This window comes from Canis lupus, chromosome 5 (genome assembly GCF_003254725.2).
Source record: "Canis lupus dingo isolate Sandy chromosome 5, ASM325472v2, whole genome shotgun sequence".
NCBI lineage: Eukaryota > Metazoa > Chordata > Mammalia > Carnivora > Canidae > Canis > Canis lupus.
Window position 1 is genome coordinate 1,095,622 of NC_064247.1, and position 19,330 is coordinate 1,114,951.

The window sequence follows — 19,330 nt, forward strand, 5'->3', positions numbered from 1 at the left end:
AACTCTGACTTTACACTGTCCGGCCCCAAGCACTCTCACTAGAGATTCGGTGGGTGTGCAGCAAAGCCCAAGAGTCTTCCTCCTGCCCTGGAGCAGTTTCCTGCATCTGACAGATGTCAAGAATCCCCTGGAAACAGTTTAACACGCAGAAGTTCCCAGACCGCCCCTGGGGACAGAGTCCAGCGCCTGGGGTGGTGCCTTGCAATCCAACACTTCTCACAATCTGGCAAGCTTGGAAAACACTGCTCTGGGGTCAGTTATGCACAGGAAGGAGGAAGGGGTGCCCCAGGTGGTGATGATGGTGACATGCCCCATCCGCCCCATCCTGCCTTCCAACCTCCCCTGTAGAACCAGGACTCCAGAGACGGTGTCCTCACAGAACAGGGTAACTGGGTGTCAGCTGACCACAAAATGACGGTCAACTAAATAAATTTCTGGAGACCTTATATAGGTTATGTCTTGATAAGTCTATCAATTATCAAAAAATTGGAGTTTATTTAAGCAGGTGCCACATGCTGCGTGAGCCCAACATGGGGCTCACACTCCCCTGAGATCAAGGCCGGAGTCAAACCGTTAACTGAGTCACTCAGGCACCCCAAAATGGAGTTTATTAAATTCAGTTAAAAGTGATATGAGTAACTATGTTCCCAACATCAGAAGACTCCAGAAAGTCTATTTTGAGGAGATAAACATATTGCAAGTACCCACTTATTAGTCATTTAGCTGTTACTCAGACTTTTCTCATCTGTCCTTTCAATGTACCCGAGTGGGTTTTGGGGACTCCAGTCATCTCCAGAAGAAAGCTGACCACTTGTCTAAACTGATGGTCTAATATTAAATTAAAAACGTTCTATCCACTTGACAGTCTGCAGATGAAATATCTTCACGAAGTAACTCACAGACTTCCATCTGCTGCTCCTCACATCTGGCCGAGCCTGCGTCATTGGAAGCGATGCAGTAATACTGCCCAGAGTCCTCCTTGTGAACAGCACTGAAAACCTGTTTCGGAAATGACAGTCATGAGTCCAAGCAACGGGGTGGACCCCCTGGGCTGAAGGGAAGAGCCTGACCAACGGGCTAAGTCCAGAACGGAGCAAGAGGTCTGCTCAGTTGTCTGGGTTCCTGTTCAGCTTCCTAGTCACCGTCCCGGCTCTCCCCCGATTCCTTTCCCAAAGTCTCGCCCAGGAGCTCCTGAAGAGTGAGATCTGCTCAGGGTTTGGAGATCTCGAGGCCTGGCAACATCCAGGATGCAGGCTGAGTTTTGCCTTGCTTCAGGGAAAGGGGCTCTGGTAGAGGATTATCCCTCAGCAACGCCTGGGCGATACCAGTACAGAGGATGCCATCCAAACCAGCTCGCCACGAGTGCGGTTAGATACACCACGGATCGGGAGGCCTGGCTGCAGTGGAGCCCAGGGAGAGGCTGCGGAGGGGGCAGCCTGTCCTCCACACACGACCCATCTTACTTCACCTCTCCCCTCACTGGCTTCCCTCCACTGGGTTACTTTGAAGACCATTCTAGACATGTTTTCCCCATAAATTCTCCAGCAGGCATCTCTAAAACATAAGGACTTCTTCAGATGGAACCCAACTGCCCGGTCTCTTGATTTCTCTAGGTGGTTATTCACATCAGGACCCTGACGTCACCAACCCATTACATTGATTTCATACACCTCCACAATCCCCTTTATTCTACAAGTTTCCTTTCCTCTATTTATTCCCTGAGCGCTTATTTGCTTATAAAGAGGAAGAGAGGTTCATTTTTCCCAGACTCTCCAACAGTATGGGGTTTTGGCTCCTGTCTTACAAAGCTCATTGTGTCTCTTAATCAGTGCTCTTTCCACACGAGGTACCCCTTCCCCAACAAAGATGTTTCTAGCCTCACCTCTGAGAAGAGATCTTACCAGAGTGCCTGTTTCAGAGTTTAAAAGAAAAGAGGAGTTTCGAAATCTGGGATTGGCTCTGGAATCTGTGGGCAGCGGCACATCATTGCGGTACCAGCTGTAGTGGGGCCGGGGGTAGCCCTCACTCTCCTGGCAGTGCAGCGTGGCCGTCTTGCCCACAGGGACAGCCTTCGGGACTCTGCACACAGGAGATACTGGCTTCACTGTGGGAGGAATACGGGTTGGGGTTTCAAGTCAGTGACGTAGAAGGATTCTTCTCAAAGCCCACAATTAATCTGTTCCAAAACCAGGAGAGCCAGCCAGGCGATGCCCCACTGCCATCCCCATGTCACAACCACAGGCTCAGATCTGCCTCCGCATCTGCCCCCAGCTCACCCCCCCACAGATAACCCCACAGCACGTTTCTGACGCCTCCACCCCCCTGAGGAGTGCCTTCTACAACTGGTGAGGGGAGTAGCTGGAGCTCCCCTTACCTTCTCACCTTGCACCCCAGCTCAGGCGGTTTCAGCGCCCACAACCGCCCATTGCCTAAGTCCCGTGATGCCCCGAGGGATGTAGCTCTAGAGGGAACGAGTAAGAGCTGATCTTTTATTTTAATTCTTATTTATATTTCCCCTTCCAATCTTTTTTATGAACAGACTCATGAGGCCTGAGAGGGGGAGTGTGTTAACTTCATGTGAGTTCCTACCTTGTACAGTTAACTCAATGACAATCTCATCAATTTCTTTGCGGTCGTTTCGAGCAACCACCTCACAGCGATAAAGGGCTGAATCTGTCCGGGTCACGTTCCAGATCCTGAGGGAGGTCTTCCCCAATAGTTCTGCACGACCTGCCAAATCTCCTACAGAAAAGAGGATACAGACACAAAAACAGTGTTTAAAAACATCTTTGCCATCTGAAGAAGGCGGCTTCCGGGGCTAGCGCTGCTTCTTAACGCCTCAATGAGTAGACGGCACACCAGCTTCTGGGTCCGCTCCTGTCCAAGAGAGGGGAGCTGAGGGCGCTGTGCCTGGCGTGTAAGAGGACTCGTTACATGGGTCTCTGTTGTTAAAGCAGGGACCTCATTTTCTTCTCAGCATTCCCAGCCAGGATTTCCCATTAAAAGAGAAAAAAAATCAAGCTACATTAAAAAACAACCAATATTCATAAATGGTGCTGGGATAACTGGATCTCCACATGCAAAAGAATGAGGCTGGACTCCTACTTCACACCACATACAACAAAGACCTTCCTACAAGAGCTAACATCTGGGGACGCCTGGGTGGCTCAGTCAGTTAAGCATCTGCCTTCCACTCAGGTCGTGTTCCAGGGTCCCTGCTCAGCATGGAGTTTGCTTCTCCCTGTCACTCTGGCCCTCCCCTCTGCTCATGCTTTCTCTTACATGCTCTCTCTCAAATAAATAAATGGAATCTTTAAAAAAAGTTAACAGTATGACTCTTAGTTAAAAACAGACATAAATCATCATGACCTTGGATGAGGCAATGATTTCTTAGAAATGGCACCAAAATCACAAACTTTTAAAAAAAAGGTGTGTTGGCCTTCAGTGGACTTTCATAAAAAATTTTTAAAGTCTCATGCTTCAAAGGACATGCAAGTTTGAAAAGACAATCCACTAAATGGGAGAAAGTATCTGCAGATCATGGACCCGACAAAGGACTAGTATCCAGAATATATAAAGAATTTGCAACTCAACAATAAATAGACAAATAACCTATTTAAAAATGACAAAGATTGAGTAGACATTTCTCCAAAGAAAATAAAACAATGCCTGGGTGACTCAGGGTTTGAGCATCTGCCTTTGGCTCAGGTCGTGACCCCGGGGTCCCAGGATCAAGTCCCACATCAGGCTCTCTGCATGGAGCCTGCTTCTCCCTCTGCCTCTCTCTCTCTCTCTCATGAATAAATAAAATCTTTAAAAAAAAGTGAATGAAATACCTACAATGAAATATTCTTCATCCATATAAAAAGGAATGAAGTACTGACACATGCTGTACAGTGGATGAACCTTGAAAATAACATGCTAAGTTAAAGAAGTCAGTCACAAAGGACCACCCATTGCATGATTCCATCTATGAGGTGTCCAGAATAGGCAAATCCAGAGAGACCAAGTAGATCGGTGGTTGCCAGGAGGTGGACATAAAGGGGAAGCGGAGTAACTGCTAAAGACTAGCAGTTTCTTTTGGGGTTGATGGAAATGTTTTGTAATTTGAAAGCAGTGATGGTTGCACATCTCTGTTGACTATACTAACAGCTACTGAAGTATACACTTAAAAATATGAACTTTATGGTATATGAATTACATCTCATTTAAAAAAATAAATTTTAATATTTTATTTATTTATTCATGAGAGACACACAGAGAGAGAGAGAAGCAGGCTCCTGCAGGGAGCCCAACGTGGGACTTGATTACGGGACCCCAGGATCACACCCGGGGCCAAAGGCAGCGCTTAACGGCTGAGCCACCCAGGCTGCCCCTTAAAACTTTTAAAGTATAAAAAGATGGTAACTCAAAGAAGCATGAAGAACCTAAAAAATGACAAGGGAAGGAGGTAGGAAAAAAAAATGACACACAAAATAGAAAATTATTATTACTGAACCTGCTGACTGGTGGCAAGAACAAGAAGGATTATTACCATAATATAATAAAAACAAAAATGCTTAAGATGAAAGATAAACATTTCCAAAGGCATTTTCTAATACGAAGGTTTGTTATCCAGTAGCCATTAGGGGAGGATTAGAATTTCTACCAGGTAACAGTAAATAAGAATCTATCAAAGATATGGTAGGTGAGGAAATACATATATGTGTTATTGACAATATTACACAATCATAAAAAAAGAATGAGATCTTGCCATCTGTGACAACATAGATGGGCCTAGAGAGTATATGCTCAGTGAATGAGATCAGACAAAGAAAGCAAGTGTCATGGGATTTCCCTTTTATGTGCAATCTAAAATACAAAACATAACAAAAAGAGATTAATAAATACAGAGAACAAACTGGTGGATGCCAGAGGGGACAGCGTGGGCAGAAGGGTGAAATAGGTGAAGAGGAATTAAGAGAAACAAACATGCAACTACAAAATAAGTCACAGATAAAAAGTACAATAGAGGAAATAAAGTCAATGATACTGTAATAATGCTGTATGGTGACTCCACATCTCACAGTGAGCAACAAGTGACGTGCGGATCTGTGTCATCTCTGCGGGGTGTGCCTGAACCTAATGTAATACTGCATGTGACTCCTGCTTCAATGAGAAAGTTTACAAAAATCTATCAGGACGCTTTTGGCACAGTTGTGACTTGAGGCAAGAGAAGAGGTCCAGCAAGATTCGAATTTTCCTGCAGCCTTCATATTTTGTGTGTAAACACCTTCCCCATCCTTCCGGCTAAGAGTAAGGTATTGGATTCCCAGAAACAGGAAGTTCTTTTTTTTTTTTTTTTTTCAGGAAGTTCTTTAAGAAGATTCCCACCTAGTTTTCTCGGATGACCACAGGCTTTATCAGCAGCAGCCTCAGTTGTCACAGAATATGGACTTGTTGCCTGAGAAAAACATTTCCATCTCTCCAAAATTAAGAGGTGGACGAGATACTGGTGAGGAAAACACATGATTTTCAAAAGAGGCTTTTTTTTTTTTGAGTGAGAGAGTGAGAAGACGTACATGTGAGAGAGCTCGAGCAGGAGGAGGAGCAGAGGGAGAAGCAGACGCCCACCGAGCAGGGAGCCCGACGTGGGGCTCAGTCCCAGGACCCTGGGATCATGACCTGAGCCGAAGGCAGACGCTTAACCCACTGAGCCCCCCAGGGGCCCCCTGAAAAATGATTTTAAGAGCCTGTAACTTCTGATGATGCTGGGCAGTAAGACTGCAGGATCAGGCTGTTTCCACTACTTCTGCCCTCTCCTCTGAAGCTCCAGGTATCACCCTCTCTGCGGACTCCAAGGCCACCCTAGGAGCTGTGGGGCCCCGGTGTCCTGGCAGAGGGAAGGCCAGGTCCCGCTGCCCGCCATCGATAGCTTCTCCCTCTCCCTCCGTGCCACACCTGCTCCTAGCAACCCCTCCCCATCTCTCTCGATGCTGCCTCGACCTCACCTCCTGCCATCAGCAACTCCCTTCTGGGCTTCTGCAAAAAAATTCTGAATTCGCACTCCTGCTGAACTCCTGGGTTTTCCCCATCCCCAGTGTCCTCCACAAAGTAGCCACGTCAGTCTTTCTAAAGTGTAAATGAAATCGTCTCCCTTCCCTCTAAAAAAATCTTGTGGACCCTCAAGATCCGGTCCATTCTTGCCGGGCATTCAGTGCTTCTTGCCTGCCCTGGCATACCCGCCCGGCGTGTGGAGTCCTCCCGTCTCCCCTCTTTAGTCCCAGCTGTCATGGAGAGCGTGCAGTTTCCCTAAGCCCAGCTGCCTGTTGCTTCCACATCCCTACACACAGCCTTCTTTCTGGCCCACGACCTTCCTCCACCCCACCCCTCAGCATCTGGCCTGGTTAACCGGCTTCCTAGCTCAGCCGAGATGTCACTCCCGGGAAGCCTTTCCCACCACCTGCCCTGCCCTACTTCATGGGATCAGAGACACTCTATGATGACCTCTGTTCTAGCAAATGCTTTCTCAATGTGGGAAGCTTGGCACACAGTAAGTGCTCAGCAAACACCTGTCTCCATGCTGTTCCTCATGATCCTTTGGATTGACTCATGCAGCTGGTATCACAAATGTCATGGAGCACACGGTAAGAGGATGGCCTAGGAAAATGTTCACCGTGATACCTCAACAGGGTGGGCTACAGACAGATTCAAACCACAGCTAAAGAGGTGATGCCTGTTGAAGCTGGACGACAGGGGCAGGGAGGGGCAGGGTACTACTCATTACTTGCCCATGTTGGACTTTTCCAGAAGTGAAACAAACTGAACCAGACCAAACAACAATCCTGGCTACAGATGCAGCACCACTCGGAGGACCATCTTGAGCTACAGGTGTATGCCTGGCCCTTGTGGACAAAGGGGTGGATTAGAGGATCATACCCTGAATTCTGTTGTCAAAAAACACATATGTGGTTTGGTCATCTTGAATTTTCTTCCATTCAATCCTGGGGTCAGTCGTCTGTGAATCCGTAATGATACAGGATAGTTCCACACCTAATGAGAAAAAAAAAGAACTCTCAGAGACTGTGAAACAATTTTATGATCACTTGTGTACCTGGACCCTGCAGCTATGGCTCATTTTAGGTAGTCTTGCATGTGGGTCAAAAAATCCATCTCCTAAAAAAAAAAAAAAATCCACCTCCAGGCTCCAAGTGACTTTAAGAAAAAATGAATTTTAGCCAGAAAAATAACAAAGACAATTAAGCGAGGACTTTTACTAATCAGAGCACATGCTTGCCCCTCACACACGCTTGTGTGTAAGCAAGCTGCTCTGTGCCTACAAAGCCAGGCAGGCGCTGGGTACTGGCGGGTGCAGAACCAGCACACTTCCCTGCCGGCCCGCGGAGGCACGCTGCGCCACACACGGCACATGGCACACCGCGCGCAAGGCCGAGGAGCCAGCCACCCCCGAACATCTGTGTGGCCCTGTAGGGCGGCAGGCGCGGGCGGAGTTGGCTGCGAGGCTGCCGGTGCCCGTTAGGTGGTGCCTATTCCCCTGGGAGGCTCCCCTGCACTCACTTTCAAACTCCTGGACCACTGGGGTCCGGTTGCTGGACTTGAGATTCACGGCCCCGGTCAAGCAACCTGAAGGGAAAGAATAAGGTCACATCAGAGACAAGGCAATTCGAAAACAGCAGAGAACCCTCCCCCCCCCCCTTCTACGTAGACGACAGCCACGAACCACAGAGATTGGTGTTTTATAACAAAGCCAGGTCTCTTAGATACAGCAAGCTGACTGCTCTCTGTTGACCTGACCTCACCAGGATGAACCAACCAGAAGCGTTCTGAGAATGTAGTTCCAGAACATAACTGCCCTGGAGCTTTAAAGACTCTTCCTCTAAGAATTTCCTTCTTGCTCAGTCGTTATTAGTCCTGTCAACAGGGATCCCTGGGTGGCGCAGCGGTTTGGCGCCTGCCTTTGGCCCAGGGCGTGATCCTGGAGACCCGGGATCGAATCCCACGTCGGGCTCCCGGTGCATGGAGCCTGCTTCTCCCTCTGCCTGTCTCTGCCCCTCTCTCTCTCTGTGTCTGTGACTATCATGAATAAATAAAAATTAAAAAAAAAAAATCCTGTCAACATCTTTCATCCAGACCCACGAGAGCCTTCTTGTCATTCCTGCCTCCTGCATCTCTGCTGCCCCGTAACCATGTGACCCAGTGAGGCCCACCCATCAGGAAGCTTTCACTAGGGGCACCCGCGTGGCTCAGGTGGTTAAGCGCTCAACTCTTGATTTCAGCTCAGGTCATGATCTGGGAGTCCTGGAATTGAGTTCCCTGTGGGGCTCCCCACTCAATGGGGAGTCAGCTTGTGTCCCTCTCTCTGCTCCTCCCCACCTCATTCACACTCTCCCTCTAAAATAAATTTAAAAAAAAATTTTTAAGTTTTCACTAGTTTTTGGTAAAATGAGAAAAATAACAATTTTCATGAAGCTAAGTTGAAACAGGTATTGATGAAATCAGGATATGCTAATCTCATGGCAATCCCTCTTAAAATTAGCATCTGACTCCCCATGTCTTTCAACAAACATTAAAACCAGTTTATCGTGGTCTCAAGTATCTTACCTTTTTTTTTTTTTTTTTTTTGCAGAAGATCAAGTAGGTACACCGACCCCCCTCCCCCCCAAAATGTCATGCTTCAGCTACCTGGCCTCTGGGAAAATACGCATTCCCCAAAGGCTTCCTACACAACCCTCGTGAGGGTCTCTGGATCTCAGCTCACTATCCCAGCTACAGCAACAGGAGGAGACGCGTGCTCCACCTCCTTGTGTATTAGGTGGGGTGCGGGTCACAACTAACTGTTCCTTCTCCTTTTTAAATCTTATTCGGTTTGGTTACATGTGTACCTTCCAAGTATACATTTTGATCCTTTCTTTCTTATTTAGTAAGACCTCATTAATTATAGCAAAAGCCATAGAAATCTACTAAAAGGGAGGAAAAATCACAAGTATAATACATACACCTGAGTTGCTACTCATTTTTATAACACTGACTTCTACAAAAGGTTGTAGAACCAGGACAAGGAAAGATCATTTTATTTTGTTTTGATTAACTGTGGGCCACTCCTTTTGAGAATCAGAAACACATCCCATGTATGTGCAGCACCTTCAACTTCTTCAATCTGAAAGCTCCCAGGGACCCACCGGTAAGGAGTAATAACCGATGCTTTGAAGATCCACCAAGGCCACACAGGTTCTAAGGAAATGACCACAGACCGCTCTTTCAGTGTGATCACTGGAATTTCAATGATGAGACCATGAAACTCTGGTTCCCAAGGCCCATGACCAGGAACCAGCTTCCAACCCAGAGTCCACTGAAGGCGCCTTTGAGGTAACTCACAAGAGCTTCACGCAACTGGATAATAAACAACCAGAGAACGCTATCTGACCCTTTTCTTTAATAGACATGATGTTAAGAGAAATTAAGAATGCACTGGAGAGTTCTGTCACCACAGAAACAGAGAGGAAGGGCAGATGAGCTCACTTATCAAAAATGGTGGGAACACTAGAGTTGGTAACGAGTGCACTGGAGGACAAAGAGGTGAAGGCTGAAGTCACTCTAGTGTCTGTGACACTGTTGAATTTTCATGAAGGCCAACTGACACACATTCTTTACAACAAACCTCTGGTGTGAACTAAGCCAGTGTGCTTCCTATAACCTCAAAGAAGATAAGGCGACACAGCTCCAGACAATGGAAATAATCCCCCTTCAATCCCTCTACTCTGCAGCAAAGAGGCGAAGGCTCTATACGCCTCAACGAAGGCTTGGCCAGACCCCCTCCGACCCAACTCCCTGGGTAAGTTGCACAGGCAGCTGCCTGCGCCCATCCTGGGAGACAGGACGTCCCAATGAGATTGAACAACAGAGGACCACTCAAGCAAGTGGAGCTCTAGCCCAGGTGAGGACTCCCCACAGCAGGACCCAGGTCAGACGGGGTCCCATGCTGAGAGTCCTCCCTCAGAGTCCTCCTTCTATTCTTAAATAACTGTATTATTATTATTATTAAACAAGTCTTAAACTTACAAATTTTTGCCGCCGCCTCATTTACCTACTGCCACTAGCCCAGATCCCATTTTAAAATACAGATGACCCTTGAACAGCACGGTTTGAGCTGCACAGGTCCACTTACAGGTGGATTAAGGCTGATGGCAAAGGCCACAGGGTATTCACTTCTAGCTGCCCACCCCCCCCCCCCACAGCATAATCAATGGCCAGTGGTGCAGAAGTCACACTTGCTGCCCTCTGAGAACCCAGGGAGGGGAAGCCCATGGGGGCCGCAGCCCTGGGAGCCCTAGAACCAGACAGGGCTGCAGGTTGCTCATGTGCCAACAGGGTGGTCCAGTTGAGCACCCAGGGCTTGTGGGTAGAGGAAGACCTGTAGCAGAAGAACACATCCAGAGGGTCCCCTGTGGGCCGGGCTCCAGGCTGCCCTGGGTCCCTCCTGGCCCAGCGCTGACCTGCCCCCAAAGCTGCTGATGGTTACAGCCAGCACTATGTGGCAGGTGGGTCAGCTGTCCTCCACCCCCAGGCTGCGTCAGAGACCACCAGGCCATGGAGTAGCACCACCCTGGGGCCAGGCCCGCCGCCAACAACCCCCCCGCCCCTGTCCTGGCCCCTCCTGGAGGATGTTTTAAAATAAATACCCATACAGTGCTGTAAATATACTCTCTTATTTTAACATTTTCTTTCCTCCAGCTTACTTTATAAGAATACAGCATATAGTATAGGTAGCAATATAGAATACAAGGTTGTCGGGCAGCCCGGATGGCTCAGCGGTTTAGCGCCTGCCTTCGGCCCAGGGAGTGATCCTGGAGACCCCGGATCAAGTCCCACATCGGGCTCCCTGCATGGAGCCTGCTTCTCCCTCTGCCTGTGTCTCTGCCCCTCTCTCTCTCTCTCTATCTCTCATTAATAAATAAATTTTTAAAAATATGAGGCTATCAACTATTTGTCAGAGGTGAGGCTTCCAGTCAACAGCAGGTTAAGTTTTGGGGGAGTCAAAAGTTATCGGATTTTCAACTGTGGGAGGGGGATGGGGAGTGGGGGCAGGCACTATTAGCCCCATGTTGTCCAGCACCTTGCATAAAAGAAAGCGCTATGAGGACTAGCACAAGCCTAACTCTTAGAGGCATCACCAGAAGCAGCTCAGCTGGAGTACCATCCCAATGTAACCAGTTGGGAAATGGGGGCCGGAAGCCAGCCCCGAAGTGGTGGCTGCTAAAGTTTAATTGTGCACACACAACCCCCGTGCTACCAAAACTCACAAAGAGATTACACTACTTAATACAGAACAAAGGGGTTTTAGGAAGGAGAAAAGGGGGGGCGGATCTATGATAGCATCTTTCACATGCTCTTGTCCCTATTTCGTATCGATCTTGGTTATCAGACTAAGCTTTTTAGGAGAAGCCATTCATTCATCAATTTTTACGTAGCATCTGTTATATACCTGATACCGGCCTAAACATTACAGATGATACATGAATAAAACAAGTAAAAATTCATGTTCTCATGGAGCTTACATTCTAGTATAAAAAAACAAGTATTATTCGGTTTACTCATCTTTACCTCTTCAACTCTAACACTGAATGGCTTTTAGTAGGTACCTGGAAAGTGTTTCCTGAATAAATCAAGGTACATTTTTTGAGTTCTGTACTGATTTCCTTGAGCTTTCCAAAAAATCACTTAATTGAATTCAGTTTTCTCACAGAGCTATAGTGTGGTCACTCTTTTCTTCATCCTGCTTAAGAATATATTATTACATCTTGGACTTGGAAGGGATCTAAGATATGTGCAGTTGTCTGTTTCTATTCAAAACCTCCTAACCAAATTTAAGACTCCCCTCTAGGACAGTTGTGGTACGTCCAAAGCATATTATGGTTTCAGTATGTGGTCATTAAAATTCAGAAAATCTGGGGTGCCCTCATGGCTCAGTCTGTTAAGCATCCAGCTCTTGATGTTGGCTCATGTCATGATCTCAGGGTCCTGGGATCAAGCCCCATGTTGGGCTTGTGCTCACTGTGGAGTCTGCTTGTCCCTCTCCCTCTGCTCTGCCCCATCTTTCTCTCAAAATCTTTTTAAAATTTTTCAGTAAATCTTTCACCCAATTTCCTCCATTGGTTCTATCGTACAGAATTATAGCACAATTATCAAAACTGGAAAACTGACGTGTAGAAAAGACGTGTATGGTTCTATGTCGTTTTATTGCATGGGAAGATTCCTGTAATTACCACAATTAATACACAGAACTATTTTAAAAAAGGCACCTAGCTGTTCCATCATCACGAAGATCTCCTCACATGACCCCTTACAGTCACATCTACCCCCTCACCATCTGTTACCCCTACCAACCACTGATCTATCTCCACAAGTTTGTCACTTAGAGACATATAAATAATACATATAAATGGAAATACACCATAGGTGACCTTTTGAGATTGACTTTCATTCAGCATAATGCCCTTTGGATTCACCCAACTGAGGTGTGAGGACAGTTCATTTCTTCCCATTGCTGCATAGTAGTGCTAGGCATGGACGTACCAGTTTAACCACTCACTCGTTAAGATAGCTGGGTTGTTGCCACTGTGGAGCTGTTCTGAATACCTCAGCAGTGGGGAGTGTCTGCTCTCCCGACCCAACTGAAGGTTAGTAGGTTGAGAAAATGAGAGTCAGGGTGACATAAAGATTTTCTCTTTACTGAATGTGGTATTTTCATCTCAACAAGACATCGAAGCTGAATGTGAAGACAGGGTGCTCCTCCCCTTATACCCTTTCTTTTCTACGTATAATATACAGGAGTGGTCCAGTTTTTCCACATTCTTATCATTACTATTTTTTTATTTTATTCTGGTAAAATATACATAACACAAAATTCACCACTTTAACCACTTCCATATAATTTGGTGGCATTAAGGATATTCCAGATGTTGTGCAACAACTGCCACTATCCATTTCCACAAGTTGTTCATCATCCTAACATAAACTGTATACCAATTAAAGAGACTCCCCATTTCCTGCAAACCCCAGGTGCTGGCTCTATGAATTCGCCTATTCTAGGTGCCGCATGCAAGCGGAATCCTAGCGCGTATTTACCGCCTCTTGTTTACCCGTCCATCATTCATCAACAGATGGGGTGTTTCTACCTTTTGGCTACTGTGAATAATGCTGCTATGAACCACGGAGTACAGGCATCAGAGTCCTGGCTTTCAACTCTTTTGTGTACGTATTTAAGAGTTTAATTCCTGGACCATATGGTAATTCTATGTGTGACTGAGGAACTGCTAAACTTTACTGCTGCGCTACACCATTTTATGACCCCATCAGCAATGCCCATGAGGGTTCTAACTTCTTCTCCACATCATCACCAAAATTTCTAATTTTCCAGGTTTTGTTTTTTACTTTTAATAATAGCCATCCTGATGAGTGTGAAGTAGTATCTCACTGTTATTTTGATTTGCATTTTCCTAAACTGGAAGATGTTGCCCATCTACTCATGTTCTTATTGGTCATTTGTAGATCCTCTTTGGAGAAATGTTTATTTAAATCCTTTGCCTTTTTTTTTTTAAGTAGGTTGTTTTTTCATTGTTGAGTTGTAGGGGTTCTTTATTCTGGATCTCAATCCTTTATTATATATATATATATATATATATGTTTTGCAAATATTTTCTCCCATTCTGTTTTACTCTTTTATAGTGTCCTTTGATTCACAGAAGTTTTTAAGATATTATTTATTCATGAGAGACACACAGAGGCAGAGACACAGGCAGAAGGAGAAGCAGGCTCCATGCAGGGAGCCCGACGTGGGACTCGATCCCAGGACCCGGGGTCACGCCCAGAGATAAGGGCAGACACTCAACCGCTGAGCCACGCAGGTGCCCCAGTTCACAAAAGTTTTTAATTTTGATGGAGTCCAATATATTTTTTCTTCTGCTGCCTGTGCTTTTGGTGTCCTATCCACGGCATGCCAAATCCAATGTCATGAAGATTTTCCCCAATGTTTTCTTCAAAGAATTTTAGTTTTAGATCTTATATTTAATAGCCTTTCATCTATTTTATTTTCATGTAAGGTAAGGGCCCAAATTCATTATTTAGAATGTGCATATTTAGTTTTCCCAGCACTATTTTTTGAAAAGACTATTCTTCCCCATTCAACAGTCTTAGCACCCTTGCTGAAGATTAGTTCATCCTGCATGCGAGAGTTTATTTCAGGGCTCTCTATTCTGCTCCACTGGCTCACATGCCTCCACTAGGCCAGCACCGCACTGTTTTAATTACTGTAGCTTCATAGTATGTTTTGCAAACAGGAAATGTGAGTCTTCCAATTTTGTTCTTTTTCTAGATGACTTCAGCAATTTTGGGTCCCTTGAGATTCCATATAAATTTCAAGATGGTTTTTTATATTTCAGAAAAGAACAACTTTGAGATTTTGAAAGAGACTACATGGAAATGTAGATTCCTTTGGGTAGTGTTAACAATTTTGTTTTCTAATCCATAAACCCAGAATTTACTCCACTTATTTGTATCTTCTTTAATTTCAACAACGTTTTGCAGTTTTCAGGGTATGAGTCTTTCACTTCCTGGATTAAATTTATTCCTAAATATTTTATTTTTGTTGCTATTATAAATAGGATTGTTTTCATAATTTCCTTTTCTGTATGTTCACTGTTAATGTGTAGAAATGAAAATTATTTTTTATATGTTGCAGGGTTTTTTTGTTTTGTCTGCCTTGTTATTAGCTCTAGGCTACTCCGTTTATCCCTTTATCCTTTATCCCTTCCTTTTTTTTTCTTCTTTTGTTTTTGGAGTAATCTTTAAGGTTTCCTACGAATAAGATCACATTATGAATAGAGATAATTTTACTTCTTTCTTTCCAATATTGTTTTACTTCTTCTTTTCCAATATGGATACCTTCTACTTCTTTCTGTTGTCTAACCACTCTGGCTAGAAATTCCAAAATTATGTAGAATAGAAATGATGAATGTAGGTATCCTTGTCTTGTTCCTGATCTGAGGGGAAATCCAGTCTTTCACCATTACTTATGACATTAGCTATGGGTTTTTCACATATGTGTGTGTGTGTGTGTGTGTGAGTGACTTCTATATATATATGGTTTGCTGTTTTTTTGGTTTTTTTTTTTTTACCATGTTGAGGATGTTTCTTCTACTCCTAACTTATTGTGCTTTTGTTATGAAGGGTGCTAAATCTTGTCAAATGCTTTTACCGCATCAATTGAGATGATCATGTGGTTCTTTGATTTTATTCTATTAATCTGGTTACTACCTTAATTGATTTTCATATGTTGAATAATTCTTGCATTCTGGAAGCAAATTCCATTCACTCATGGTGTACAGTCCTTCAAATATGTTATGGAATTTAGTTTGCTAATACTTTTTGTAATATTTTTGAGTCACTATTAAGGAATACTGGTCTATGGTTTTCTTACAGTGTCTTTGTCAGGTGTTCATATCAGGGTAATGCTGGCTTTACAGAATGAATTAGAAGGAATCCTCTTCAATTTTTTGGAATAGTTTGACAAGATTGATGTTTTTCTTTAAATGTTTGTAGAATTCACCAGTGAAGTCATCTGGTCAGAGTTTTTCTTTGTTTTTGATTATGGATTCAATCTCCTTACTAGTCATAAATCTATTCAGATTTTCTAGTTCTTAATGATTAAGTTTTGGTATTGCTTGTTTCTGGCCACTTGTCAATTTGCTGTTATACACCTGTTCACAGTATTCTTTCATAATCCTATTTCTGTAAAATCAGTTGTTACCCCCCCACTTTCTTTTCTGATTTTAGTAATTCAAACCTTATTTCTTTCTTAGTCAATCTAGTTAAACTTCATCAATTTTATCTTTTCAAAGAAGTATTTTATTTTCATTGATTTCTATTATTTTTCTATTCTCTTTTTTATTAATTTCTGCTCTAATCTTTAAGATTTCCTATCTTATGCTGGTTTGGGGTTTAGTTTATTCTTCTTTTTCCAGTTTCTTAGGGTATAACATTGCTATTGATTTTAGGCCTTTCTATATTGAAATTTTATGTGCTTTAGGTCTTCATACTGCTTTCTCTGAATCCCATAAATTTTGGTATATTGTGTTTTCATTTGTCTCAAGGTATTTTCTAATTTACTTTGTAACATCTTTGCTCCATTGGTTACGAGTGTGTTCATTTCCATCTATCTGTGAATTTTCTAGTTTTAGTTATTTACTTCTAGTTTCATTCCATTGTGACTCAAAAAGATACTTTATATGGTTTAATTTTTTAAATTAAGACTTGTTTGGCTTAATATATAATCAATCCTAGAGAATGTTCTATGTGTACTTGTGAAAAATGTGTATTCTGCTGTTGCTGAGTATAGTGTCCTGTATTTGTTAGGTCCAAGTGGTTCATTATATTGTTCAAGTCCTGTATTTCCTTATTGATCTTTTATCTTGTTTATCCATTATCAAAAGTGGGCACTAAAATTTCCAATTATTGTTGAACTATTTCTCCCTCCAATCCTGCCAATGTTGGCTTCATATACTATGGGGCTCAAGTGTCTGATGCACACATTTGTAACTGTTATATATTATCTTACTATTACTGACATTCTTTGCCTCTTGTAACAGTTTTTGACTTAAAGTCTATTTTGTCTTTTGGTTACTATTTGCACAGAATGTATTTTCTCACCCTTCCAGCCCACTGTGTTTAGATCTAAAGGGAGTGTCTTATGGATAGCAAGCAGCTGAATCATTTATTTATCCTGTCAATCTCTGCCTTTGATGAAGAGTTTAATCCATTTATAATGTAATTAACTAATAATGAACTTGTATCTGCTATTTTGCTACTTGCTTTCTGTATGTATTGTTTTTTGTTCCTCATTTCTTCCACTGCTGTTTTTTTTTTTAATTATTTTTTATTTTTTATTTATTATAGGCACACAGTGAGAGAGAGAGGCAGAGACATAGGCAGAGGGAGAAGCAGGCTCCATGCACTGGGAGCCCGACATGGGATTCGATCCTGGGTCCCCAGGGTCGCGCCCTGGGCCAAAGGCAGGCGCCAAACCGCTGCGCCACCCAGGGATCCCCCACTGCTGCTTTTTTTTCAGTGTTTTGTTTTTGGGGAGTGACACATTTTGATTCCCTTCTCATTTTCTTCAGTGTAAACTCTATAGGTATAATCCTTGTGGTTAAGACTCCTAACTCTGGGAAATGAACTAAGGGTGGTGGAAGGGGAGGAGGGCGGGAAGTGGGGGTGAATGGGTGATGGGCACTGAGGGGGGCACTTGACGGGATGAGCACTGGGTGCTATTCTGTATGTTGGCAAATTGAACACCAATAAAAAATAAATTTATTATTAAAAAAAATATATATATATAGTGGCTATCATGGGTTTATTATAACATCCTAAATGAGAAGAAATTTGAACTGATACCAACTTAACTTCAGCTGTACGCAAAAATTCTATTCTGTCCTTCCCTTTATGTTATTGTTGACACAAATTACATCTTTACAGGTTGTATGCCTTATCAATAACATAGATTTAAAATTATTTTTATGCATTGTCTTTTAGATTCTGTAGAAAATTAAAAGTGCAGTTACGTACCAAAATTATAATAAGACTAGCTTTTATATTTGTGTAATTATCTCTACTGGAGATCTTTGTATCTTCATACAGATTTGAGTTAGTGTTTTCTTTCATTTCAACTTGAAGGATTCCCTTTAATATTTTTATGTAGAACAGATAATGAACTCCCTCGGGTTTTCTGAAACTGTCTTAATTTCTCCCTCATTTCTGAAGGTCAGTTTTGGTGGATCTAAAAATTTCAGTTTACAGTGTTTCCGGTGCAGCAGTTTAGTGCCTCCTGCAGCCCAGGATGTGATCGTGGAGACCCTGGATTGAGTCCCACGTCAGGCTCTCTGTATGATGCCTGCTTCTCCCTCTGCCTGTGTCCCTGCCTGTGTCTCTGCGCCTCTCTCTCTCTCTCTCTCTCTGTCTCTATGAATAAATAAATAAAATCTTAAAAAAAATACAGTGTTCTTCCTTCAACACCTTAAATATGCCATCTCACAGTCTTCTAGCTTACAACATTTCTGGAAAGACATCAGCTGATAACTTTATTGATGATTCCTACTGATAATCACTTCTGTCTTGCTGCTTTCAAGATTTTCTTTTGTCTCTGGCTTTTGACAGTTTGACTATAATGCATCTCAGGATGACTCCACTCAGGTTTATCCTACTTGGAGTGCATGAAGCTTCTTAAATTTGTAGATTCATGACTTTCACCAATTGTGTGTGGGGGGGGTGTTTCAGCCATTATTTCTCAAAAAAAAAAGAAATCATTCTGCCTCCTTTTCTCTCTCTTCTCCTGGGACTCCCATAAAGCACATGTTGGTCCACTTGACAGTGTCCCACAAGTCCATCAGGCTCTGTTATCAGCTGAATTGTATGTCCCACCCCCTTCTCCCTGACCAAGATTTATGTTTTGAAGTCCCAGCCCCCAGTACCTCAGAATATGAGTAGATGGGGAGACAGAGCCCTTAAAATGGTGATAAATTAAACCGATGCTATTAGGAGTCCTAATCCAATCTGACTCATGTCTTATGTAAGCAGGAAATTAGGACACATAGAATGACGAGCATGTAGAGGAAACACTATGTGAAGACATGGCAAGAGTGTGGCCATGTACACACCAAGGAGAAGCCTCAAAAGGAACTAAATCTGCTGACACCTTGATCTTGGACTTCTACCTTCCAGAACTGTGAAAAAATAGATTTTGGTTGTTTAAGCCACTCAATCTCTGGCATTTTGTTATGGCAGCCTAGCAAAATAATACCAGCTATGTTCACTTTTCATTCTCTTTTCTTTCTGCTCCTCAGACATGATTGATAATTTATATCACCCTATCTTCTGGTTCACTGATTCTTCCTTTTGCCTGCTCAAATATGCTGTTTATCTTCTCCAGTGAATTTTTCATTTCAGTTATTATACTTTTCAACTCCAGAATTTATTTTTATTCCTTTTTACAATTTCTATCTCTCTGTTGTACTTTGATGCTCCAATAATGTTTTCCTGATTCCATGTTTTCCCCTAGCTCTCTGAGCATATTAAAGATAAATTATTTAATGTCTTTTTCTACTAAATCTAATGTCTAGGTTTCTTTTCATTCACTTTGTTGAATGTTTATTTGTATGTTTTGCAGGTTTTTTTGAAAATTGAGCATTAAACTATTATAAAACTATTACTCAGGAAATCAGTTTCTTCTTCTCTAGGATTTCCTCCTCTGTGTGTGTGTGTGTGTGTGTGTGTGTGTGTG

The 19,330-nt window shown here is 43.3% G+C and overlaps 1 protein-coding gene across 1 annotated transcript in view; it reads right to left on the minus strand.

Moving 5' to 3' along the window:
* Nucleotides 1-19,330, minus strand: part of JAM3 (junctional adhesion molecule 3) — an 82,769-nt gene that overhangs the window by 3,911 nt on the left and 59,528 nt on the right. The window contains exons 2-6 of the mRNA XM_025464863.3: nucleotides 7,558-7,623; nucleotides 6,919-7,032; nucleotides 2,590-2,742; nucleotides 1,902-2,104; nucleotides 900-999 (exon numbers count right to left, since the gene is read on the minus strand). Coding sequence (XP_025320648.1) covers nucleotides 900-999; nucleotides 1,902-2,104; nucleotides 2,590-2,742; nucleotides 6,919-7,032; nucleotides 7,558-7,623 — 636 coding nt within the window. The remainder of the gene's footprint in view (nucleotides 1-899; nucleotides 1,000-1,901; nucleotides 2,105-2,589; nucleotides 2,743-6,918; nucleotides 7,033-7,557; nucleotides 7,624-19,330) is intronic.